The sequence below is a fragment of the Mastigoproctus giganteus genome, chromosome 7 (genome assembly GCF_048544385.1).
Source record: "Mastigoproctus giganteus isolate SK-2022 chromosome 7, ASM4854438v1, whole genome shotgun sequence".
Lineage (NCBI taxonomy): Eukaryota > Metazoa > Arthropoda > Arachnida > Uropygi > Thelyphonidae > Mastigoproctus > Mastigoproctus giganteus.
The window spans coordinates 159,419,325-159,447,171 of record NC_143581.1 but is presented as its reverse complement, the minus strand read 5'-3'; the positions used below and the strand labels follow the sequence as shown (position 1 = coordinate 159,447,171).

At 38.5% G+C, this 27,847-nt stretch overlaps 1 protein-coding gene across 1 annotated transcript in view; it reads left to right on the top strand.

Annotated features, from left to right (window-relative positions):
- Positions 1-27,847, top strand: part of LOC150083284 (CD109 antigen-like) — a 184,152-nt gene that overhangs the window by 75,913 nt on the left and 80,392 nt on the right. Inside the window, exon 5 of the mRNA XM_090378462.1 lies at positions 12,048-12,120. Coding sequence (XP_090234588.1) covers positions 12,048-12,120 — 73 coding nt within the window. The remainder of the gene's footprint in view (positions 1-12,047; positions 12,121-27,847) is intronic.

Below are 27,847 nucleotides of genomic sequence, written 5' to 3'. Positions count from 1 at the left end.
ACTACAAAGTAGTTGTTGTGGGCATCATTTGCTCTTTCTCATATTGTGCTCTGCCTTCACGACCGACGAGTTGCCATGATGCTGCACTACCTCGAATACACCTTTTGGCATCTCTCATATTGTGCGATTAACTTCACAACTGGGTCGTCATGTCTGCAATACTAGGGTACCTGCCCACCCACTGATGATAGGCCAATAGCCTTGAAACATGTCTGGGTGGTGGTACTCACTGAGAATAAGTAACAATAGCCTTCTCTATTAGTGAAGCGTTACTTATTTGAGGTAGTGCAGCATCATGGCAACTCGTCGTGAAGGCAGAGCACAATATGAGAAAGAGCAAATGATGCCCACAACAACTACTTTGTAGTTTTTTTTAAGAGTGTCTATGGTGTATCAAAACACCGATATTATATAGATACTAAACTCTTAAAGTATTATGCCATGTGCATTTATTTATTTTAAATAAATATGTTACATATGGAAATCAAGAAAATTACAGTCGGGCCTCGTATAACACGTGTTTACATTACACGAATTCGATCATACACGATTTATAAATAGGGGAACATTATCTTATATAACACGAACCGAATTCGCTTATGCACGATTCGCCTTTTACAAGAAATGGCAGTCGAACGCGGAATCACCCCAACTGAACGCAACACGATAGGAATGAAGAGGAGATTCTGAAAATGTATTTATGTGTTTTATATCAGTGAAGGGGAAACACATTTCACCATAATAACGTAAAAACCAACACAATTCCAGCTATCGATATAATCGCAAATGCAATTAGATGGAGTTTACTACCAGTTTATAACAGATTCCACTAGCAGAAACGCAACTGGAAATTATTTTTATTGTTTTATGGTAGTAACCCCCAGAAATGTGCTTTAGTAAAATGTGAGGTGTTAATAGTGTATCTCGGCCTTTACGGTGTTGTTTATTCTGTTGCTACACGCGCGCAGCTTTGTTTATGTGTATTAATCGTGCCTCCTCGTTTTGTCATTGTGCTTTATTCCCTAAAAATTAGTAAAATACTTAAAAGGTGTGAAAAGGAAGCGTCCTGGCGTAGACACTGCAGATACACAGAGAAAAAAAAAAGCAATATCGATAAACAGAGGCGGACTGGATCAAAAATTCTTACCTGGGAAAATTTATAGTGGCCTCATACTACGGTTTATGGCCAAAATCACACCGGCCTCCGGCCCACCTGTGTTTCCCAGGCGATTTTTTCTCTATCGACAGAGGCGGACTGGCCATAAGCCAGTCCGCCTCTGTCGATAGAGAAAAAATATGAAATTGTGAAACGCTTTGAGCGAAATGAAAGACCATGTGATATTGCACGTGCTACAGACCTAAATGAGGCAACGCCGAGAATTACAAAGAATGCGGAGAAAATAAAAACAACTTTCATAGCAGGAACAACTCAAAGTTTAATTAAAATCCATTAGATTAAGACAAGAATTGGAAGAGATGTAACGGCTGTCATCTGTTTGGATAGAACATCAAACAAAAAACAAGTTTGCTTACGATAGAAGCAAAAGCATTAGCAATATTTTATTACGTAATAGTCGTAATAAAATACGTAAGCATTTTATTACGACTTACGTATTATAAAATACGTATTTTATTACGACTATTTTATTTAATATAATAAATTTTTTACGAATAAAATACGTATTTTATTCGTAAAAAATACTTTTTTAGTATTAAAAAATACTAAAAATACTTTATTATAATATAATAAAAAATAAATATTATTTATTATATTATAATAAAAAAATATTATAATATTTTTTAAATCGTTATAAAATACGTAAGTATTTTATAACGATTAAAATTACCCGATTATTTATTGTGTTTGGTAATGTTTTGGTTCCAAGTGTGTGTGTTCAATCTTGGGTGGTCGGCACCTAACCCCACTTTTCCCATAGGGCCTGTTGTTTATATTGCACGATTTTGCATTGCACGAGGGTTTCTAGGAACACAACTATTGTGCTATACGAGGACAGACTGTACTGCGTAGTCATGCTAGATAAACAAGCTGTGTGTGCACGAGGTTTATCTAGCATGATCACCCTAAAACAGAAACTTGTTTTACCACAGTAAAACAAGCTTCTGTTACGTATTTTAGTATTTGTTATGTATTGCCACGTAACCCGCATCCCTCTTCTCCTATTGGCTGAATAAATATAACTAGAAGGAAAATTATTTTAATGTATAGAAAGATATTCTATTATCTGTCTATTCGATTAACCATCATGGTCTCAGTCCCGTATCCTGATGGACAATCGAAGTTCTGCTGCAATGAAAACCTGGTTCACTGCACAGCGAACGAGTGCATTGGAACATGACTTGGACAACTAGGGAAAGATTCAAGGTTAACTGATGTGTCTTTGTTTCACAAGCTTGATTAGTGTGTAGTGGCTGCACATGCAGTCTCATTATTTAATAGCCACACCTTGTAGAAATCAGAGTGATCCCTGACTACTGATTTCTCTTATTAAAAATCAGGTGATCCTGACTTCTTATAATGTAGCTATGTGGTCTTGTCCAGAAATCTGAGTGCTCCAAAAAAGATGAGCATAGCAGCAATAGATTGTTTTTTGAGAAAGATGACAGGACTAAGTTTTAGAAGAATTGAGGGTAATTGAACTTCATCAACCCATTGGAGAATTACCTGGTGATTGACGTTTAAGGTTTTGGTGGCAGATATTTGAGAAGCTGAAACAGTTTGTAGGGCAAGGTTTCTCAAAGTGGTAGATGGATTACAGTGTTCTTTTATTGCAGATCTGTGAAGTCTAAAGTGTATTCATGTCTGACGATACCAAGGATTTCCCCATCTCTGCATTGCTTTCATTGTGGGTGTAACAGTTCACTGCAAGGCCAGAGATTTAAAAGTGTATGGATTTTGTAAGTGTAATATTATGTATCATTGTTCTTCTGGCCATTTAGCCAACGTTGCCCACAATTGGCCCTGTGGAGGCAGACCAGGTACCTAGTAGTTGAAATTTTAACTCTGGCAGGCCCTGTCACCTAGTTCTCTGAGATTTCAGTGGCTAGGGCCTTTAAAAAAAAAAAGCTATCATGGGGGCGAGCCCTAGTATTGTAAAGGCCAAATGTTTATAAACGCGATTTAATTTAGACAATTAAATATTGAGCTTGTTTGGGGTGTATGCTAGCTATAGGTAGGGTGGGGGAGGCTGAAGCTGGGGGGATAAAAGGTATGGAGACAATAGAGAAGGCACCCCAATACTCCCCCTTTTTCTCCTGGTGAGGCCGGCCCAGGCCTCACCAGGAGAAAAAGGGGGAGGCAGGGATAGGGCAGACAGAAAACCATCTCTCCCTGCCAGGGAAGGGGTTTTAAAGGGGTGAGCCAGGTCAGGGTGCCCGACTCAGATCGCCTAGAGGCACCAGGGCTTGATTGCCCTCATAATGTTGTGTCATAGATCATGAATTCAGTGGTATTCCTATTCAGTTTGTTCATTTCAAAGATTGCACATTTCCCAGTCTGGAAGTGTAGTAAGATTTAAAGGTTAGAATTTCTTAGCTTATTTTAGGGACGTACTCTGTTGGTTCAGGTAGAGTAGGAGGGGAGAGACCGAAGACTGGGGGAAAAATAGTGAAGATATCCCCAGGAATGTCAGTTGGGACAAGTCCCTCCAGGAGAAGTGAGGGTGGCAGGGGAGGGGAAAATGGAGGACTGTCTCCTCCCCTGCTGAGGAAGGGGGTTAAAGAGGTGAGCCTGGTTAGGGCACCTGGCTCAGATCACCTAAAGGTCCTTGGGCAGTATTGCTGTTTTTACGTCTTGTCAATGGTCACGTATCCAGTGAGAGTTCCTATTCAAGTTGCTATCCATTTCAGTGGAAAATTATTTTTGGGATGGTGTCCCCATTCAGTGTTTCTTCCAGGTTGGAAATAGTCAGCGGACTTCATTAGCCTTAACCAGTTGTGGTTCCAGGCTTTATCATCTTCTTACTCTAGGGTAATATTAAATCCACATTTAGGTTGGAATGAATTTGGTGTTTGTCACATTCAGATTGTAGTTAGCTGTTTTCATATATGACCCAAAGGGTTCTTCTTCATAAAAACAAGTCCTGGGCATAGTGTGAGAATGCCTTGTATTTGTCCTCTGTATTTAGGATGTGCGATTCCTGTTCTCTAGGGGAATAGTGTCGTCTAGCGATTAGCAGGCAACAGAGGTCCTCATAATGTTTGCAATGATACGTTAGGTGCTGCCAGGTCTCCGCCTCCCCACAAAAGCAGAGGGGGCTATCCACAAATCCAAAAGTTGATAATTTGGCGTTGAATGGGCCATGACCCATTAGCAAGAAGGTTGTGTTGAGTCCAGGTGAGAGCCAGAGGGGGGACTTGGGTACACCCTGTCAATGTATGGGAAAATTTTTTTAGTAATTTCTTCCTTGGTAGTTTGCTCCCATCAACTTTGTCATTCCAGCCGCAGGTGTTGAGTTAGTCTTTGTATCTCTATCCTGTGATTGTTAGTTGGATCGGTGATGTGCCCTGTGAAAGTTGTTGGGAGTCCTTTAGCCAAATAGTGGAGCATGGTAGTTCTGATTGCCTCCGGGTCCAGCGGGAGGGCTCCCATGACAACCTGAAGGGCATGCGTACTCACTGTACGGCAGGCACCAGTGATGGTGAGTAGTATGATTCTTTCTATGGAATCCAGGGTTCTTTGGTTGACTGCAGTTGTGACTTTGTGATACCAAACAGGCAAGGTGTAGGTTATGACTGGTATGAAGATTGTCTTATAGTACAATGAAAGGGTGTGTTTGTTGAGTCCCCAGTCCCTCCTGGATATTCTGGCAACTAAGGCTGAGTAGTTTCTTATTTTGGTCCTTATATACTTGTGGTGTGGTTGGAAGGTTAGTTTGGTATCCATTATTACGCCCAGATACTTGAGTTGCATGTCCAATTTGATGGTAGTATTCAAAATCATTTTCAATGGCTGTCTTCTTATCTCTAGCTTCCCTTTCAGCAGCACCAAGCAGGTTTTTGTGGGAGAGATTTGGAGGAAGTGGGTTTCTGCCCACTCCTGTAAAGTTTTCAGGGCTGGGTTTGCTATATTTTCAAGTTGGGCTCTAGAGTTGGAGGCAACTGTAATAATTAAGTAATTTAGTTAATTAAATAATTAACTGTAAGTCATCATCAAAGGCCTGGAATTGGCCTCTACCAAGTCCACGGCTAGGAACTCATCCAGAACAAAGTTCCAGAGGAGTGGCCCCAGGACAGAACCCTGGGGGCTGCCGCTGCAGACCGATCTGGTTAGCCTCTTGTAGGGCACATTGATTTCAGTTTTCTGTTCGGAGAGATATGATCTGATGATATTGTATAAGTTCTGTGGTACAGCTGCATGTCTCAGTCTTGCAAGGACACTGGGCCACCAAATGGTGTTAAAGGCCCCCTGCAAAGTATATTGATATGACCAAGAAATATTTCTTCTCAATCATGTTTGCTGTGTCAAAACAAAACCCATACGGCTTCAATACGGCTTTGAAGCCGTATTGGTTTTGTTTTGAGAGTCCTGCCCTGTTATAGTGGGTTTGAATTTGTTGGTGAAGCATTCTTTCCATTAGCTTACTGGCGACGGTCGGCAGGGCAATTGGCCAGTATGAGTCGGGTTTTTCTGGTGGTTTCGTTGGGTTTTTAAAGATTAGTTTTAAGTTGGCTATCTTCCAGTTGTCTGGGAAGGTTCCTGTTTGCATGCATTTATTAAAGAGTGTTAGTAGGAGCTGTGGAGCAACCTCCATGACCTTTTGGATGGTTTCTGGTTCATGGAGATTTTTCCTGGGCATGTTTTTATTTCTGATCTGTTTGGCTGCTGCTTGTAATTCTACTTCTCAAAATGATAGTTCAACTTGATCCATGAAATATGTTTCATTATCATGGCATATTTGTTGCTGTAGCAAAGTAGTGGTAGTAGGTGATTTGTGAAAAAACTATGAATAGGATTTACAGTTAGTCAAAGAAGATCGTTAATATACAAGTGGAAAAGAGTGGGAGAAGGAACTAAACTTTGAGAAATGCCAGCATTATTTAAGGAATTAGAGGACAGAGAACTGTCAGAGAAAATACTGGCTATACAGTTGCAAAAAAACAGTTGGCAGTACATAAGAAAACCTTGTTTAGAAAACCTGTATGCCAAACATGATCCAATGCCATATTAGACCATGTCCTAAGAGGTGAGTTACTGCTATGAATAAAGGAATGACTGTGTGGCCAACTGCCTTTCAGCATACAGGGCATTCTTGAAATCAGCATCAATATTTATTGAGGAATGGTTCATTAAAATATAAGAAGAAAAGTCTGCACTCAGTTTGAAGTAGGAGCCATGGTTTGAGTTAGAGCATTAAGCAGATTAGTAATGTCATTACACTTCTAGGGTTTTGTGAACATCATAAAGTGGTGTATGCAAATCAGATTGTTGCATAAAATGTTTTGTAAATTTCTGTACTATATTTTTTGTAAAATGCTTGATGAAAAGCTAAGGCTGCAACAAAGGGATTGTTGCTGTGGTACGACAGTAACTTCATTACGTGTATGGCAAGTAGAAGAGCATTGACATTAGTAGAATACGCAGACATTAATTTTGTGTTTGGTGTATGTGAAGGAAATACTAGAGCTGCAGCCACTGCATACCAGTGTCATTTTTGAACAAGGCAACACCCTAATTGGCATGTGTTTGTCAACGTCCACCATAATTTGAAGGAATGGGGCACAGTGAAAGGGCATCATGACAGAGGCCAGTCCAAACCATATTCTACACAAGCAGAGGAACAGGTGCTGGATATCATGATGTTAGATCGCTCTGCCAGCACATGAAGAGTTGCTGCAAGAATGGATCATCCCAAAACCTTCTTTTGTCATCCACTGCATGAACACAGGCTGTTTTGTTATGGATACTTAATAGTATAGCAAAAGCCCTGACTTTCTTGTCAATATTCTATGGACTGAGGAGACAACATTTCCATGAGATGGGATATTCAATGTGCACAATCTCCATGCTACTCAGAAATCCCATTTCTCAGTAGTATGGAGATTGTGCCATGCACTCCTGACTTAACCCATTGGATTTTTATGTGTGGGGTCACATGAAACAAATTGTCTAACAACCGAGATTATTTGTTGAATTGCATCTACAAAGCTGCCATTGCTATTAAAAACAACATGGTGCTACTTGCAGATGTACAGGATTCCTTCTCACACTATGTTCAAGCCTGTCTCCTGTCACATTGAACTCATTTCGGACTGCTTTTATGATTTCTTTTGATCATGCTTCATTTAATTGCAGTACTAATAAAATTCATTTACTCCTGTTCAACGAGGCGCCTCCGTAGCCAGGTGGGCAGGAGCAGCAGTGCGTAGCACATGCTTCTTGATTAGACCGGGGTTCGAGCCCGTGACCACCAAATACGGAGGATGTGGAAAGGTCAGGGAATGACCACCGCATATCCCCGGAACAATATGGCCTTAGTTGCTAATGCTCCTAAAAACCAAATAACAATAACAAGCTGTTCAACGTTATTGAGTTTCTGAGAGAGTGTCTTCAATTCATTGCTAAATTTTATTCAATCAACATTTATTGTTCTGGATTTATTGATAATCATGTACAGTACAAGTAATTATCCAAATACTTTTTTAATAATTAAAACAAAAACTTTTTTACATAAATAAAACAAAACCTTTTTTACATAAATAAAACCAAAACTTTTTTACATAAATAAAACATTTCTAATTAAAGTAAACTTTTTCATAATGTAAAAGTTTTTTTTTTCTTACTATTCTACACAAAAAGGCTAGAAGCATTAGCATTAGCAAAGGAACATGATGCAAGAAAGCAAGCTTATATAACATCAGCAAAAAAAAAAAAAAAAAAACCTTATTTCACCCACCCACTCGCTCCAAATGTTTGTCAAGCCAAATGTTCTGCCTTGAATCGATTTAAGCTATCAGTTTCTACAACGACAGATGGCAGTTTGTTCCAGCAATCACCACCCGCAAACTTCCGCACATCTATCCTACAACCGTCTTTCCTCAATTTGAATTTATGTCCTCTCAGGAGATTATTCTGAGCAAGAGGAAGAATCCCATCAGAATTGATCATGCTCAAACCATTCAAGGCTTTATACACCCAAATCAGATAGCCTCGCAGGTGCGTAGTCTCCAGTCACTGTAATTTGCAAAACTTAAGCCATTCTTTGTAAGAGCAACCCTTTGTTCCATTCACTAATCTTATTGCCCTTCTCTGTACTCGTTCAAACAGCTCTACATCCTTTTTAAAATGAGGCCTCCAGACCTGTATACAGTACTCAAGGTGTGGCCTGACCATTGCCTTATATAAGGGGATAATCACCTCCTTATCCCTGCTAGAAAAATTCCTGTATATCATTGACAAGACACCCTTGCAGACCGTCTGCACTGCTCAGAAAACTTCATATCTGTCTGCTTGTTGTTTGTTTGTTATTTGGTTTCTAGGAGCATTAGCAACTAAGGCCATATTGCTCCAGAGATTTGCAGTGGTAATTCCCAGACCTTTCCGCATCCTCCGTATTTGGTGGTCATGGGCTTGAACCCCAGTCTAATCAAGAAGAGTGTGCTATGCACTGCTGCTCCTGCCCACCTGGCTACGGAGGTGCCTTATCTGCCTGAACAATTACCCCCAGGTCCTTTTCATTCTCTACCACTGTCAGTATGGTGCCACAGAGTTGATACGTTACTCTGGGATTACTGCTTCCCATATGTAGTACTTTACATTTGCCAATGTTAAATTTCATTTGCCACCTCTCAGCCCATCTGCTCAAGTTTCCCAGATCCTGTTGCGGCAGTGTACTGTCATTAGTGTCATTAACAACCCTGCCAGCCTCATATATACCATCATCAATATCATTTATAAATACAGAAAACAACAATGGACCCAACACTGAACCCTGAGGGACTCCACTAATAACATTAGTCCATGAAGAGCAGTGTCCATTGGTTACCACTCTCTGTATTCTCCCACTCAACCATCTCCTTATCCATAGCAGCAATTTGCCTCCAATGCCACGCTGCTCCAACTTGTGCAGCAGTCTTCCATGTGCAACAGTATCAAAGGCTTTTCTAAGATCCAAATATATGATATCAAAGTTATACTTTGCATCTAGTTCCTTTGTGACTTCATAGTATCCAATAAAATTAGTCAGACAAGACCTCCCCTTAAGAAACCCATGCTGTGTCCGAGCTATAACTGAAGTCTTGTCTAGATGATCCTGCAATGCTTCTTTAACCAGTGCCTCCATTAATTTCCCTGGAACAGAAGGTAAACTAACAGGTCTGTAATTACCTGTGTCTCCCTTTGATCCTCCGTTGTGGATTGGGGTCACATTTGCACATCTCCAGTCTATGGGTACCTCCCCTGAGTCCAGGGAAGCTCTCATAATTATGACTAAGGGTTTGCTTACTTCCTTTGCCACCTCCTTTAATATAACTGGATAGATTCCATTCACCCCAGGTGTCTTTCTTGTGTTTATCTTCAACAATTTCTCCTCCACTTTACTCTCAGTTATTACAATATTATCTAGCATACTTTCAGAGTTGAATACACCTCTGGCATTCCCCTTGCGGAATAACTCCATATGTGTGAATGTCGATGCAAAATATTCATTCAGCTTGCTAGCTACCTGAGCAGGATCATCAACAGTTGAACCATCGATATCAAGTGGACCAATCCGATTCTTCCTCTTCCTTCTAGAGTTTACATAAGTAAAGAACAATTTGCTGTTTATCTTTGTATCCTTTGCCAAAGATTTCTCGTAATCTGCCTTCGCCTGCCTAACCTCCTTTGTAACTTGGTTACAGACCAGCTTATATCTATCATAGGCTTCTGTGTCACATGTTAATTTATATGTATCACATGCATTTTTCTTCTCTGTCACATGTCTAATTAGTTCATCTGACATCCATTAAGCCTAAATTTTGAACAATATTTCTTTGTTGGTATGAAAAGCCTAGTGGCTTCCAAGATTAATTCTTTGAATGCTTCCCATTTCGAATTTGCTTTTGGTAACATCATCAGTTGGTTCCACCATATAGAATTTAAATACTCTCTCAGACCACTGTAGTCACCTTTATGAAAACAAAACAAAAACCCTTCCCTTTACCCTTGATGGTAGTTATCTCTTTGAGTAAATCCCACTTCAGCACACTGTGATCACTGCCACCTAGTGGTTTCTTTATCTGCAGATTCTTGTTGCATGAAGAATCACTACTGATAATCAAATCAAGAATATTACTCCCTCTAGTTGCCTGCCGAACATGCTGCTGTAGAAAACAATCATCCAATAAATCCACAAAAGCCTTGCAAGTGTGGGAGGAATTTTTGGACCAATCCACAAATTCCAGTCAATATCCGGGAAATTAAAATCCCCCATTATAAGACACTCTAATTTACTGGCCCACTCTATTTCTCTGCACAATTGCTCATTATACTCATCAGATTCATTAGGCCTATAACACACACCTACTCTAATTTTTCCTTTCCCAGTGCTTATGTCACAACAAACAGACTCAACATTGTATTGTCTACCAACATCAATTGGATGCACTTCCTTAAGATTTTATGTGTTTCTTAACTAGCAATATAACCCCCCTCTTCCCTTCCTGTCCTGTCTATCCTTTCTGTACACATTGTACTCCCTTAATTCCAGTTCTGCACTTCTTATGTGTATGTGACACCATGTCTCTGATATCCCAACAATATCTGCCTTTGATGTCTTGACTAGCACTTCAAGCTCATCGAATTTATTAACTATACATCTAGCATTGGTGTACATGCAAGTATACATGCACCTGTTTCTACTCTTAGTTACCCTAACATAGCCCATGTATGTACTTGTTCCACTATGACTCCCAGCATTCCTGGAAATTCCCATTGCTTTGCTTTCCAGGTTGCTGCTCAATTGCATTTCAATAGAAGTAGTGCAAGAATCACTTTTACCTCTCCCAGTGGCTACTGTTAATCTATTAGTCCACGTATCACCCAAGCTAGCAGTTTTCCGACCCACCTAACTCTGCCTCGATAGCATCAGCAAATATTCTTGCACCCTTTCTATTTAAGTAGAAATAACATCACTAATATGTTTAATGCTCTAACTCAAAACCCATTGTTCCTGCTTCAAATTGAGTGTAGACTTTTCCTCTTGTTATTTTAATGAACCATTCTCTTAATAAATATTGACGTCAATTTCACTGACACCCTATATATTAATAATATTTATGAAGGCATATCAAGTTTAAGTTTGCTGATGATACAAAGGTAGGTAGGATGGTTAATGATAGTAATCAGGGTATGATTTTTTTTTTTTTTTTTTTTTTTGTAGTTGTTGGCGCATCGGCTTCTGTGGCCATGATGCACCTCCGAAGGTTTTTGCAGTACTTTGATCCAAGCCCGAGGCGGGATTCGAACCCGCGACCTTTGGGTTGCCAGGCAGACACTTTACCCACCCGGCTAGCCCGGTCGGCATCAAGGTATGATACTCCAACAAGACCTGACTGAAATAGGCAGATGTGCTGAAAAATGGCAGTTGAATTTTAACATAGATAAATGCAAGGTACTGCTTTTGGATAGTAGAAATCTCAGAATTACATACCAGTGGGAGTACCAAATTCAAGGTGATGGAGAACGATGAACGATCTAAGGACACTTGTACCATCCAACTTCATGTTGGATGGTACAAGTGTCTGAAGGTCTTTTTTCTAAAGGTTTATCTAAAACATTTATCTAAAGGTCTTTTTTATTTTTTTTTGGCTGGTGCAGCAAAAGCCTCAGGTTTCCTTGCACCATATGGCTAATGATAATAATAATAGTATTGATGCCAATATTATTTTATTTGTATTCCAAAAATAACATTGATCTCAATGTTATTTTTGGAATATTATTATTCTATATTATTATTATTATCTATATTATTATTATATGCTTTCATTTTGTATATTTAAGTGTGAGTTGTTATTCGGCTTAATAATTTTTTTTTTTTTACTGTGCCTAGACTGGAGACATTTGGATAACAGATCCTTTTAACAATCGAATAGCTCAGTGGACTAATGTAGCTTTTAATGAAGGTAAGTTACATTATCCTTGATTGCAGTATAGTCTCTCGAAGTCTATAGTTGGTGTGAAGTTAAGATAATACCCATGAAATTCTGTGGTGATCTGGATATGTTTTCATTCACAGAACCAATAATTTGCATACAAGCTTCTAGATACACTTCAATTTAAAAATAGTCAAAAATAAAAAATAGAAAAAAAGTTCATAATATTAAGCTTGGTTGTTAATAAAATGGATTCTAAAAATTTTGGAATTCATAGCTGTTATTTTCTGTATATACAGTATTTCCGATGAAATACTGTATATTTAAAATTCTCATGGATGAATTAAAATTGTTATTGAAAATTGTAAATAACAAAGAAAAAATTTAAAAAAATGATCAATATGTACTCACTAATATAAACAAATGAAAATTAAAAAGTACATAATGATATGGTGATCTTTCTTGATGGACTAAAGATTTTCATTAGTTAAGGAAATAATCCCTGAACCATTTTCTTGCATATTTGGTGCAGATAACGATTGAATGAAATCAGAAAAGGTGATTCGTGCATCTTTATCATGCATCTGATTTCTGAAAACTTTCTGATTGTAGTTTTCCATTGTTAAAATTTACCACTACAGGTTTTATTCAGTCTTATTCACTATAATTCCAACTATGGTGGCCCTTTCTATAGAAAATTTATAAATATATACAGTGCTTTTTTTTGTAAAAAAATAGGTACTGGTACTCATTCTTTGCTATCAGGAAAAATTGAACATTAAAAGGATATGAAAAGTACTCTGAAATTTTTTTTTCCTGATATTGTTACTTTAGTAGTAATATTTTTAGAATAAGAACAACAAATTAAGTGAATTAACACACAGTTTACTAAGCATAACTTTATTATTCAAGAGATATAAAAAAATAAGTAAAATGTGAGTAAAATAAGTAAAAAATAATAACATAAGTAAAAATAATTTCATAATAAAGTTTTTGTGGAATATTCCAAATTTTTATTAAGTTCTCATCCGACCCCCTGTGCCAGGGGTTGGCAACCTTTTTTGAGTGAAGAGCCATTTTTGATCTAATTAAAAAGAGAGAGAGAGAGAGAGAGAGAGAGAGAGAGAGAATCCGAAGAGCCGCACATCAGCTCAAGCTGGGAGGGGGGGGGGCAAGAGTTTTTTAAGAAATGGAATAGAGGGGGAAGGTGTTTATTAAAAAAATATATATATTTTTTGAAATATTATTTATTAATACTAAAAAATCGTAACAAACATCCAATTAGGTACAAATTAATGTGACTTTTGCTGATGAACTTCTTGAGCAAGTGTCTCTCAACATCATGCGAATATGTCATAATTAAACATGCTGAGCTTTAAACATGCTTGCATTGTTCAGACGATGGTTTCTTGATTTATTTTTAATATAGTTCATGTTCAAAAATATTTGCTCGCAGAAATACGTTGAACCAAAAACTGAGAGAAGTCCAAACACAAATATTTTCAAATTTATATATGGGTCCGGTAAGCTACTCCATGCATCAAATACACTTTGGTCTGCATTTTAAAGTCATCTATCGCCGTCCATTTATGTAGAATTGCAAGCGACCTTTTGCCTCTCCAAATCCTCAATTTCAGTTTTAAGGTATTTTAGTCTTGCCCTCCACATGTCCTTGATTTTTAAGTCCTCTAACTGCATTTCAAATTGTGCTTCATGTGAGCTGTAAAGTTAAAGAGTGACAGTTACATGTTAAAAGAGCTGTATGCGGCTTGTGAGCCGCAGGTTGCTGACCCCTGTCCTATGCTGACTTCTTTTCTTCCTTCTTGTGTGTCGGTTGCTGAATGACGTTTCTGAAGCAGCCACTAATTGACATATTTTGCAGGATTGAAATGGGTCAGTGTTGTTATTTGGTTTTTAGGAGCATGCAACTAAGGCCATATTGCTCCGGGGATATGTGGTGGTCATTACCTGACCTTTCCGCATCCTCCGTATTTGGTGGTCACAGGCTCGAACCCCAATCTAATCAAGAAGCGTGTGCTACGCACTGCTGCTCCTGCCCACCTGGCTATGGAGGTGCCACAGGTCAGCAGTGGACCTACAGTTTTAAGAAACAGTAGTGAAAAAAACTGTTTTTGTTATCAATGAAGTGCTGGTTGGGCTGGCGATCAGATTCATTTGTGAAAATCCTTGTTCACATTCACTCGATGAAATTGGTATCATACTCAGAGCGTTCATCAAATGCTTCAATTCTTCCAAAACCTTCTTATCAATTATGTATCCACGAATTGCATCTCTTTCATTTAACTGTAATCTAATTGACAATTTTCTAACTTCACTTTCACTAAATGCCAACAATTCATGTTTAGAAGGATTGATACCTTCGTTGTCCTTCTCTTTTCTTGGTATTGTCACTAGTTCTTAAATTTGAATTTTTTCTTTTCTTATTTTTTGAAACGTCCAAAATGTCTGTGTCATTTGGATCTCAGGTACTGTGACCCAGTAAACAGAGATAAGGAAAATTTATGGAAAAATGTGGATAATGCACTTCCGCAAAACAACAGATGATTATTTGTCGGGGTAAAAGAAAATCACTTTTGTAATTCTTGAACGGGGCACTTATGGTTGATTCACAAAGGTGTCTAACTGAGGAAAGTGAACTAAAACAGCATTTTAAATTTTGTTAATTATCAAAAACATTTTCTTATTAAATGTTTTGTTCAGTAAATGTAATTGTGTATTGTTTTAATAAAAGTTTCGAATATTTTCAATTTTACTTTTACATGCAATGAAGGCGCCTCCGTAGCCAGGTGGGAAGGAGCAGCAGTGCATAGCACATGCTTCTTGATTAGACTGGGGTTCGAGCCCGTCACCACCAAATACGGAGGATGCGGAAAGGTCAGGGAATGACCACCACATATCCCGGAGCAATATGGCCTTAGTTGCTAATGCTCCTAAAAAAAAACCAAATAACAACAACAACATGCAACAAGATATGGAAAATGTAACACACTAAAGAAATCTAACTTTGAATTTTTTTGAATATGGCCCCTGTACAGGAAAAGATCGGACACCACTGCAGTAGAAGGTGAGCCAGAGCCCATCGGGAATACACCTTGATCTGCTCACTCTTGACTAGCGCGACTCCTCCGTATGTGGGACAGGTGGTCGGATAGGTTTTACTGAGTACCACTAAGTTGTAGAAAATATCTTAAAAATAGACAGTAAAAAAATTGAAATTTAGTTAAATAATTTTAAGCTTATTTGAATAGTAGATAAACATGTGAAAAAAATTTATGAAATATTACAAATTTCGAAGTGCACTGCATCAAAATGTCACACGTCACTGTTAATAAAGGTGCCAGTATGCCATACTGTTGCATACCACCCCAAAAAAAGCACTGTATATATATATATATATATATATATATATATATATATAAGGAAGGGAGTTAAAAATACAGGATGAGAAGTTCAGTACTGATAACATGGGAAGAGTGTTGTTCTGTGACAAGCTTTGGGAGAAGACAGGTTAAATTAGCCATAGCAGTATCCATTTTTCTTCAGTGTCCATTTCTTGATGGCAGGCCTCTTATTTTGCAAATTAATGTAACCCAACCTTAATACAATAACACCATTGGGTGCAGTTCTGTTATGGAACTTGACCACAGCACTATACAGTTACATATTCTTGGGAGTATTCAGACAAATTTTCAGGCATCCTACCTTATTTAATTAGGCAGTTTACTTAAAAGGTTTGATGCAGTGAGATTGCTAAGCAGCCAATCTATTATATGTAAGGAAACGTTTTCCATAACTTCTAAAGGACTCTTCAGTTGATTAGTGGCTGAAAAGTTGTGTCGGAGCTCTCCCGAGACAGAGCATTTATTTCGAAATAAAATAAAATTTTTATTTTGTTGCTGTTTAAGTACAATGGTCATTTTCTGAAATGTAACTGAACTTAATAGTGTTCTTGTGTGGAAGTTGGGTCACATCAGTTTGCAAAATGAGAAGTCTGTAATCAAGAAAGCTGAAGAATTAGTGCAACCGAAGTTTAGTGGTGCTTGATTATCATGTGGAACATTATTCTTGCAGGAGATTTCAGTCTGTTGTTTACAAATCACACTGGTTTATCCCATTTCATACTTTGGTCAATTTCTGTAACCTAACTGTATACAATAATATTATTATATTAAGGTTAGGTTTACAAAATTTCAAAAGGAGGAGTCCACAATTCAGAAATCCAACCAGAACAAATTAGCAAAAGCAGAGGGCAACTGCAGTTGAATTTCATGTAAAAAGTTATGCTCACAGTGTGTTACTTTATGGAAATTGACCACGGTACTATACAGTAACATATGATTCTTGGGAAGCATATGTTACATAATTCATATGAAATAAAATTTTATTTTGCCTCTTGCTCTGTGAAACATTACTCTAAATGCAACACATCGCCTTACTTTAATATAAAAATTTTGTCTTTTTTTCAAAATTCTAAGCTATTTCTCTGGCCAATATTAAATTATTTTAAGGAGTTTTAAATAAGGAGAACCCATGAAGTTGCTGAAGTAATGCCAGTAGCATGCTGCTAAGAGTTAAGATGACAGCTGTCTGTTGTGATGTGATGCCAGCTTTCAATCACGAGTACTAGAGACCATATAAGGTATGTTCGTGTCAGACGGCACCTGGGATTTCTCCCATCTTCGCTAGTACTAGAGACCAGTGAGAGCTAAAAAGAGATCATTTTTATTATTTTATTATCCTTAGCCATATGGTGCAAGGAAGCCTGAGGCATATACTGCAACAGCCAAAAAAAAAAAAAAAATTTTTTTTTAACCCTGTGAGAGAGAGAGAGAGAGAGAGAGAGAACAATGGTCAGAAGTAGAAAGGAATTACCAAGAAAAAGAAGAATGATGATATCCAGCTCAGGACCTTGGGTGTGCCAAGCCCATACTCACCAGATGTGAGCTCCTGGGGTTGACATACTTCATCCATGGAAAGTTTTCCATGGAGTTAAAAAGGTGATTTAGTTAACTGTTGCCAATTAACCATTGGTCTGCTTGGATGACTAGAGAGAGAGATTTTTGAAACATGGAGAGAGAAATTCATTCCACACATCTCAGAAAACTTTGCTAGATAACTTCTAGCACTCCTTCCCATCCTCCTGTGGAAAAACTAACTACAGAAAATGGCAACATCATTGCCATCTATCTCTCACTACACTTGTTAATACAAGTTATGGGCCAAAGTGCAATTGAGACTATAAAAGATTGTTTAGAAAAAAAACTTGATGATGGACTTTATTATGGAAGAAAAGAATCGTTTTTTTTTTTATTTTGGAAGTCACTGATGGTTAAAGTTGCTATCTACAATATTTAGTGTGGACAGAGGTCAATAGTGAAACAATTGAAAGATTTTTCAAAAAATATTGCCTGATAATTTTAGGATTGCTGAAAATAATTTGGAATTGGGAGAATCATATTACTTGAAAGAAATTGCTCCTGTCATTTTGAAATCATTACAATGTATTGAAGGAGGCAAAGATTTGGATGAAGAAAATATTAATCAGTGGTTAAATATGGGCCAAAATGAACCTGAATATAAAAAAAAAAAAAAACTGACAATGACTTATTCCAGAGTGTGCAAGAGTCAATGCCACATGCATTTTTCCAGAAAAGGACTATGAATAACTACAACCAGTTTATAAAGTAAGTTGTAAAGAAATCCTAATAGCTTCAGAGACATTGTTTCATTCCATGGAAGGTCAAGATAACATTGACTATATTGAAATTTTCCACATTAATGGGTACAAAAGAAAATGAAAACAACATAACCCTACAAAAAAAAAAAAAAAAAAAAAGAAGAAAAAAAAGACCTTCAGATAAATGTTTAGTTCTTTTTTAGAATGTGACTGTGTTCATTTATTTAAGTGATATAGTCTTATTTTCTTTTTATGTGGAGTACATACCTACGGCAGTCGTAATGAAATGTAATTTGGATTGGCTGTATTTTGCAATTATCTAGGCTCTAACTCCCCCCCCCCAAGTTACCACAGATAATTGGTGCTTTACTGTATGTATGTATTACCTATTGAATTAATATTAATTATTTAATTCAAACCATAAAACAGCTGGATTGCATTTATTAACATTACCATTAAAGTTGAATCCTTTTGTTTTATATGATAAAAATGTTACAAACTGTACCATATATTCTGTATGTAAGTTGACCTTTGTTATTTGCTTTGAAACTTGCCTGTATTTAAAGGATTTAACGGCCAACCCCTCCCACTGTTAGTTGTTAAAGCTTCCTAACTTCCACAACCCTTGTCCCTACTTTTCCCTCCTTTATTCTCCCCCCCCACCTTTTTTTTTTCATGGGTTAGCCCTAGCCTAGCAGGACTGCCTGTCAATAATAAATTGTGAGGTATAGAATGCTTTTTGTCCTGAAGAGATCTTTATGGGTGTTCAGACCAAATAAGTGAAATGGAAAACTGTATCTATTGGCCAGCAGTGACTGTTATTTTTATTTTTTTTTTCTTCTAGACTTGTCTGCTTTGCCTTAGCAAGCAGAGTGCACACAGTGACAAATGGCCCACTTCCTTGTGGCTAGGGACAAGTACCAGAAAGCAGCTTTCATTCTGATCCTGCTCCCTGATTGTATAGAAGTCAGTCATACAGAACTCCAACACAACATACAATACTACATACTCCTCAGTATACCCATTGACTGACTTTAAGGAGTTCTGTGTCTGTTGTTTGTTATTTGGTTTTTAGGAGCATTAGCAACTAAGGCCATATTGCTCCGGGATATGCGGTGGTCATTCCTTGACCTTTCCGCATCCTCCATATTTGGTGGTGACGGCCTCGAACCCCGGTCTAATCAAGAAGCATGTGCTATGCACTGCTGCTCCTTCCCACCTGGCTATGGAGGTGCTGGAGTTCTGTGTCAACACAACATTCCCTGGACAGGCATTTGGAGGGAATGGTGTGATTTTTTTTTTTTTTTTTTTTTTGGTTGATGCTGCATAAGCTCATACACTTGCTTTCTTGCATCACATGCCACTACTACTACTACTACAAGAGAAAATATGCAGAGCTAAACGAAACTTTTGACACTGCTTCAACCAATACATACAGTGCAATATGATGCACTATAATAGTTCCTTTTGCTATAGCAAGTAGTGTTTCAGGCAACTTCCTTTTTAGATCAGAGCACAGTAAAACAAAAAAGTCACTCAAATTAATTGGTTTGAATTTTTTAGATTTGTTTGCACACTTTTGGTTACTGTTACTAGCATCTTCACCTTTGCTATACAGGTGCTCCCTGACTTACGTAAATTCGACTTTACCTAAGTTTTTGCCGGCCGATGCAAACTGAAAAAAATATGCTTTCTTAAAATTATGTGAACTTGCCTTGAATGGTATATAAATGCTTATATACCATTAAAAAAATACTCTACAAGGAAGATTCCAAGTTGATTGAATAATGAAGTTGCCAGATTACTTGAGCAGAAAAAGACTGCATGGAAAAGTAACAGAGCAATAAAAAGTACTGAAGCCTATAACAGCTACAAATTGAACTGTAATAGTGCCACAGAAAAGGTTAGGCTGGTAAAGGCAGATTATGAGAAATTTCTGGCAAAGAGAGCAAAGTGGGGATAAGGAATTCTTCACATATATTAATGCAAAGAAGAAAAGGACAAACCAGAACAGACCCTTATGTAATGGATGTGGAATAGTATTAGATATCCCAGTTGAAGTTGCAGATGAACTCAAAGGTTACTTTGCATCGATATTTAGAGAAGAAAAAATCTTTGTGTCAATAAAATATTATGGGAGTGAAGTTGAAAAAAATTTAATTAATGATGTTGAAATTTCACATGTTTATTTAATGAAAAAACTTTTGAGCCTACAGGCCAGTAAGGCTTCTGGGGTTGATGGCATATACCCTATAATCTTAAGGAAGATGGCAAGTGAGTGCATTGAACCATTGTGGATAATTATGAGAGCATCACTGGATTCAGGAGTGATTCCGTTGGATTGGAAAAGTGCCAATGTATTTCCAATACATAAGGGCCCTTCTAAGAGTGAAGTAGTAAATTACCAGCCGGTTAGTCTAACTTCATTAGTAGGGAAAATCGTGGAGGCTATGATTAAGGGTGGAATTCAGGATCATTTAGAAAGGAATGGAATTCTGAAGGATACTCAGCATGGTTTTGTAAAGGGAAAATCATGTTTAACTAATCTAGTTAGCTATTTTGACAGGGTCACTCAACAGCTGGACTTGGAAAATAATTTTGACATTGTTTATTTGGATTTCAGCAAAGCATTTGACTCAGTCCCACATGAGTGGTTACTTTATAAGTTGGAACAGGTTAGAATCAACGAAAATCCTTAGATGAATAACTGGATCGCTTCAGGGCAGGGCATGGGTTGTGATAAATGGTTATTCCTCAGATTGGGTTGATGTAAGAAGTGGGGTTCCCCAAGGATCAGTATTAGAACCACTGTTGTTTTTGATTTTCATAAATTACATTGATGAAGGGATAGAGGGTGTGATGTCTAAATTTGCAGATGATGTAAAGATTGGTAGACAGCTAATGATCACCGCCAAGCAGAGCTTCTTCAGACTGACCTAGTTAGATTTCAGGGATGGTCAGAAAAATGGCAGCTATAATCCAGCAAAGTGTAAGGTATTGCACCTGGGTAACAGTAACCCCAAAATAATTTATACACTTGGCAGAGTTGAACTAAAGCCAGTAGTGGAAGAAAAGGACTTGGGTGCTTCGGTCAGACATGAAGTTTTCCGAGCATTGTAGACAGGTTACAAGGAAAGCCCATGGTTTCCTATCGATGATTTATTGAACAATTGCTACTAGAGATAAGAATGTCATAATCCCATTATATAAGGCTATTGTTTTAGACCACACTTGGAATACTGTGTTCAGGTATGGAGACTGCACCCAAAGAAAGACATTGGCATAAGTGAAATGAATAAGAGCAAAATTTTCACAGTTTTAAATGATTCTAGAATTAGGGGCCATAATTTCAAGTTGTGGGGGGAGATGGTTAGACTGGATTGCAGGAACTTTTATTTTAGCCAGCGAGTTATAAATTACTGGAAGACGTTACCTACATGGGTGATAGAGGCTGACAGTTTGGGGAAATTCAAAGATCAACTGGATAATTACCAACGAAATTGCATAGTTGTGCATTAAAAAAAAACGCATAGATGAAGATAAATGAAAATTTTAAAAAAACTTCATTGTCAATTAAATTGTACTTTTAACTAAATAAATATACAAACATAACATAATTAATTAATACATAACTTGATACGGAAATTATATAAAGGTAACTCGTAGATAATTAGTACTTGATACAGAAAAATATATATACTGTTATAACTGTGTTGGGATACAAGTTTAGGGTTATAATTTTGTACTGAAATTGAAATTTTATTGAAATTAAATCAAAATCATGACTCAGACAAGAGCAACAAAGCAAAAGTCTCAAGGTAATGGGAGTGCTGTGGCTCAGAGGAGAACTGAGGGGGACAGTTGCCCTCTGAATCAGAGCCTTTTAAAATGCACTGCTTGCATGATGTTTGTGGAGCAATCAGGTACGGGACATGATATTGCCATGGGGGATATCTTTGTATGTGCACGATTTAAGGAGTGTAACGAAATCAGGCTACAACTCAGCATTGTTATGGGCCTATATGAGAGCTTGAAGGACAGGGTGGTTTCCATCGAAGAAACTAAATTGAGGGGCACATCAAGCTCTCAGCTGCCCACATCAATGCCAGAGCTTGCATTGATGATGCACTTGGTCATCACGCAACACAGCGGCAACACCCAAGCCAGAATGTGCTGGTCCCACAGGAACTAGTAGTTGTTGGTGACTCTATTGTCAGGGAAACGGGGAACATGCTTTTTAAAAATGATAGGTGGAACAGGACCAGGGTATGTCTGCCATGGGTAAAGGTTGATGACGTTGTAGAGCGGATATCATCTTTTAAGGGCACAAAAGGTGATATAGTTGTACATGTTGGCACTAATGATATGGTCATTGCACTTGGTCATCACGCAACACAGCGGCAACACCCAAGCCAGAATGAACATATAGTTGTACATGTTGGCACTAATGATATCAAGAGTAGGAGACCGGCAGAATTACTTCACAAGTACAGGTCACTGTTGAAAAAAAGCCATGAATTAGGGTTGAATTTGAAAGTGTCTGCAATTCTGCCCAGACACGATAGGCAGAAGGAGGGAGTATATGATGAGAGCCTTGTCGATCAATTTGGCCCTGGAAAGATTGTGCAAGGCTCAAGGGGTAGAATTTTTTTCAGCCTGGTCTATACTTGTCAACAGGAGACTTTGCTTCTACAGGGGTGGGATACACTTAAATAGAAAGGGTGCAAGAATATTTGCTGATGCTATCGAGGTAGTGTTAGGTGGGTCAGAAAACTGCTAGCTTGGGGGGATACAAAGACTAATAGATTAACAGTAGCCACTGGCAGAGGTGAAAGTGATTCTTGCACTGCTTCTATTGGAATGAGCAGAAGCCTGAAAAACAAGATGCAGGATATTTCAGAGACTGCTGGGAGCCATTGCGGTACAAGTAAACACATGGGTTGTGTTAGGGTAACTAAGAATAGAAACAGGTGCAGGTATACTTGCGTGTACACCAATGCTAGGAGTTTAGTAAATAAATTTGATGAATTTGAGGGATTGCTCAAAACATCAAAGGCAGATATTGTTGGGATATCAGAGACGTGGTGTCACACAGATATAAGGGATGCAGAACTGCAATTTGGGGAGTACAACATTTACAGAAAGGATAGACAGGATAGGAAGAGGGGAGGGGTTATGCTATTAGTTAAGAAACACATAAAATCCAAGGAAGTGAAGCCAGTCGATATCGCTGGACAGTGCAGTGTCGAGTCAGTTTGGTGTGACATAAGCATTGGGAGATCAAAATTGAGAGTAGGAATGTGCTATAGGCCTAATGACTGTGATGAGTACAATAAAAACTGTACAGAGAAATAGAGTATGCAAGTAAATCAGAGAGTCTTATAATGGGGGATTTTAATTTCCCAGATATTGACTGGAATTTGTGGGTTGGTCACTCACACACTAGCAAGACTTTTGTGGATTTATTGGATGATTGTTTTCTACATCAGCATGTTCGGGAGGCAACTAGAGGGAGTAATATTCTTGATTTGATTATCAGTAGCGATTCTTCATGCATTAAGAATCTGCAGATAAAGGAACCAAGGTGGCAGTGATCACAGTGTGCTGAAGTGGGATTTACTCAAAGAGGTAACTACCATCAGGGGTAAAGGGAAGGGTTATTACTTTCGTAACTACGATGGCGTATTGCGACTACGATGGTCTGAGACAGTATTTAAATTCTATACAGTGAGACAAACTGATGATGTTACCAACAGCAAATTCAAAATGGGAAGTATTCAAAGAACTTATCTTGGAAGCTACTAGGCTTTACATACCAACTAAGAAATATTGTTCAAGGTTTAGGCCTAAATGGATGTCATATAAACTAATGAGACATATGGCAGAGAAGAAAAATGCATGGGATACATATAAATTAACATGTGACACAGAAGCGTATGATAGATATAAGCTGGTCTGTAACCAAGTTACAAAGGAGGTTAAGCAGGTGAAGGCAGATTACGAGAAATCTTTGGCAAAGGATACAAAGAAAAACAGCAAAGAGTTCTTTACTTATGTAAACTCCAGAAGGAAGGGGATGAATCAGATTGGTATCGATTGGTCAAATGTTGATGATTCTACTCAGGTAGCTAACAAACTAAATGAATATTTTGCATCGACATTCACACATGAGGAGTTATTCCGTGAGGGGAATGCCAGAGGTGTATTCAACTCTAGCAGTAAGCTACAGAATCTTGAAATAACTGGGAGTAAAGTGGAGGAGAAATTGTTGAAGATAAATACAAGAAAGGCAGCTGGGGTGGATGGGATCTATCCTGTTATATTAAAGGAGGCAATAAAGGAAGTAAGCAAACCCTTAGTCATAATTATGAGAGGTTCCTTGGACTCAGGGGAGGTACCCACAGACTGGAGATGTGCAAATGTGACCCCAATTCACAAAGGAGGATCAAAGGCTGACACAAGTAATTATAGACCTGTGAGTAGTAGTAGTGGCATGTGATGCAAGAAAGCAAGTGTATGAGCTTATGCAGCATCAGCCAAAAAAAAAAAAAAAATCACACCATTGCCTCCAAATGCCTGTCCAGTTCCTCCTTAAATTTATTCAACCTAACAACTTCCACAACGACAGATGGAAGTTTGTTAGCATTGGCATTAGTAGAGGCATTTGATGCAAGAAAGCAAGCTTATGCAGCATCAGCCAAAAAAAAAAAAAAAAAAAACCCCACTTCCACTTCACCCCTCTGTCGTTCAAAATGCCTGTCCAGCTGAGCCTTAAACTTATTTAGGCTATCAACCTCCACCACAAGGGATGAAAGTCTGTTCCACCAACCAACCACCCGCTGGCTAAAGGCAAATTTCCGCACGTCTATCCTACATATGTCTTTCCTCAATTTGAATTTATGCCCTCTCAGGTGATTTTTCTGAGCTAGAGGAAGAATCCCATCAGCATTGAGCATGCTTAAACCATTCAAGGCTTTATACACCTCTATCAGATCACCTCGCTGGTGCCTAGTCTCCAGACACTGTAATTTGCAAAACTTAAGCCTTTCTTCGTAAGAGCACCCCTTTGTTCCATTCACTAATCTTGTTGCCCTTCTCTGTACTCGTTCCAGCAGCTCTACATCCTTCTTGAAATGAGGCCTCCAGACCTGTATACAGTACTCTAGGTGTGGCCTGCCCATTGCCTTATACAATGGAATAATCACCTCCTTATCCCTGCTGGAAAAATTCCTGTATATCATTGACAATACTCCATGAGCTACTCTTGCAGCCCGTCTGCACTGCTCAGAGAACTTCATATCTGCCTGCACAACCACCCCCAAGTCCCTTTCATTCTCTACCACTGTCAGTGTAGTACCACAGAGTTGATACGTTGCTCTGGGGTTTCTGTTTCCCATGTGTAGTACTTTACATTTGTCAATGTTAAACTTCATTTGCCACCTCTCAGCCCATCTGCTCAACCTTTCCAGATCCTGTTGCAGCAGCATAGTGTCAGTAGTGTCCTTGACAACCCTGCCAACCTTTGTATCATTTGCAAACATGGACATTAAGCTTGATATACCATCATCAATATCATTTATAAATACAGAAAACAATAATGGACCCAACACTGAGCCCTGAGGGACTCCACTAATAACATTAGTCCACAATGAGCAGTGTCCATTTATTACCACTCTCTGTCTTCTCCCCCTCAACCACCCCTTTATCCATAGCAGCAATTTGCCTCCAATGTCACACTGCTCCAATGTGTGTAGCAGTCTTCCATGTGCAACAGTATTAAAAGTCTTTCTAAGATCCAAGTATATAATATCAAAGTTATTCCCTGCATCCAGTTCTTTTGTGACTGCATCATAGTATCCAATCAAGTTGGTCAGGCAAGACTTCCCGTTAAAACCATGCTGTGTCTAAATGATCCTGCAGTGCTTCCTTAACCAGTGCCTCCATTAATTTTCCTGGAACAGAAGTTAAGCTCACAGGTCTATAATTACTTGTGTCAGCCTTTGATCCTCCTTTGTGAATTGGGGTCACATTTGCACATTTCCAGTCTATGGGTACCTCCCCTGAGTCCAAGGAAGCTCTCATAATTATGGCTAAGGGTTTGCTTACTTCCTTTGCTGCCTCCTTTAATATAACTGGATAGATCCCATCCACCCCGGGTGCCTTTCTTGTGTTTATCTTCAACAGTTTCTCCTCCACTTTACTCCCAGTTATTTCAAGATTCTGTAGCTTACTGCTAGAGTTGAATACACCTCTGGCATTCCCCTTGCTGAATAACTCCTCATGTGTGAATGTCGATGCAAAATATTCATTTAGTTTGTTAGCTACCTGAGCAGGATCGTCAACAGTTGACTCATCAATATCAAGTGGAGCAATCTGATTCATCCCCTTCCTTCTAGAGTTTACATAAGTAAAGAACAATTTGCTGTTTTTCTTTGCATCCCTTGCCAAGGATTTCTCGTAATCTGCCTTTGCCTGCCTAACCTCCTTTGTAACTTGGTTGCATATCAACTTGTATCTATCATAGGCTTCTGTGTCATGTGTTAATTTGTAAGTATCCCATGCATTTTTCTTCTCTGCCATATGCCTCATTAGTTCATCTGACATCCATTTTGGCCTAAACCTTGAACAATATTTCTTAGTTGGTATGTAAAGCCTAGTAGCTTCCAAGATAAGTTCTTTGAATGCTTCCCATTTTGAATTTGCTGTTGGTAACATCATCAGTTGGTCCCACTGTATAGAATTTAAATACTGTCTCAGTCCATCGTAGTCGCCTTTACGGAAGCAATAACCCTTCCCTTTACCCCTAATGGTAGTTACCTCTTTGAGTAAATCCCACTTCAGCACACTGCAATCACTGCCACCTACTGGTTCGTTTATCTGCAGATTCTTAATGCATGAAGAATCACTGCTGATAATCAAATCAAGAGTATTACTCCCTCTAGTTGCCTCCCGAACATGCTGATGTAGAAAACAATCATCCAATAAATCCACAAAAGCCCTGCTAGTGCGTGAGTAACTAGCCCCCAAATTCCAGTCAATATCTGGGAAATTAAAATCTCCCATTATAAGACTCTCTGATTTACTGGCCCACTCTATTTCCCTGTACAGTGCCTTATTATACTCATCAGAGTCATTAGGCCTATAGCACACTCCTACTCTCAATTTTGATCTCCCAATGCTTATGTCACACCAAACTGACTCAACACTGCACTGTCCAGCGATGTCGACTGGCTTCACTTCATTGGTTTTTATATGTTTCTTAACTAATAGCATAACCCCTCCCCCCTTCCTATCCTGTCTATGCTTTCTGTAGACGTTGTACTCCCCAAATTGCAGTTCTGCATCCCTTATATCTGTGTGACACCACGTCTCTGATATCCCAACAATATCTGCCTTTGATGTTTTGAGCAATACCTCAAATTCATCAAATTTATTTACTAAACTCCTAGCATTGGTGTACACGCAAGTATACCTGCACCTGTTTCTATTCTTAGCTACCCTAACACAACCCATGTGTTTACTTGTACCGCAATGGCTCCCAGCAGTCTCTGAAATACCATGCATCTTGTTTTTCAGGCTTCTGCTCATTCTAATAGAAGCAGTGCAAGAATCTCTTTCACCTCTGCCAGTGGCTACTGTCAATCTATTGGTCTTTGTCTCCCCCCAAGCTAGCAGTTTTCTGACCCACCTAACACTGCCTCGATAGCATCAGCAAATATTCTTGCACCCTTTCTATTTAAGTGTATCCCATCCCTGTAGAAGCAATCTCTCCTGTTAACAAGTACAGTCCAGGCTGAAAAAAATTCTACCCCTTGAGCCTTGCACAATCTTTCCAGGGCCAAATTGATCGACAAGGCTCTCATCATATACTCCCTCCTATCGTGTCCGGGCAGAATTGCAGACACTTTCAAATTCAACCCTAATTCACGGCTTTTGTTCAGCAGTGACCTGTACTTGTTAAGTAATTCTGCCGGTCTCCTACTCTTAATATTATTAGTGCCAACGTGTACAACTATATCACCTTTTGTGCCCTTAAAAGATGATATTCGCTCTACAACG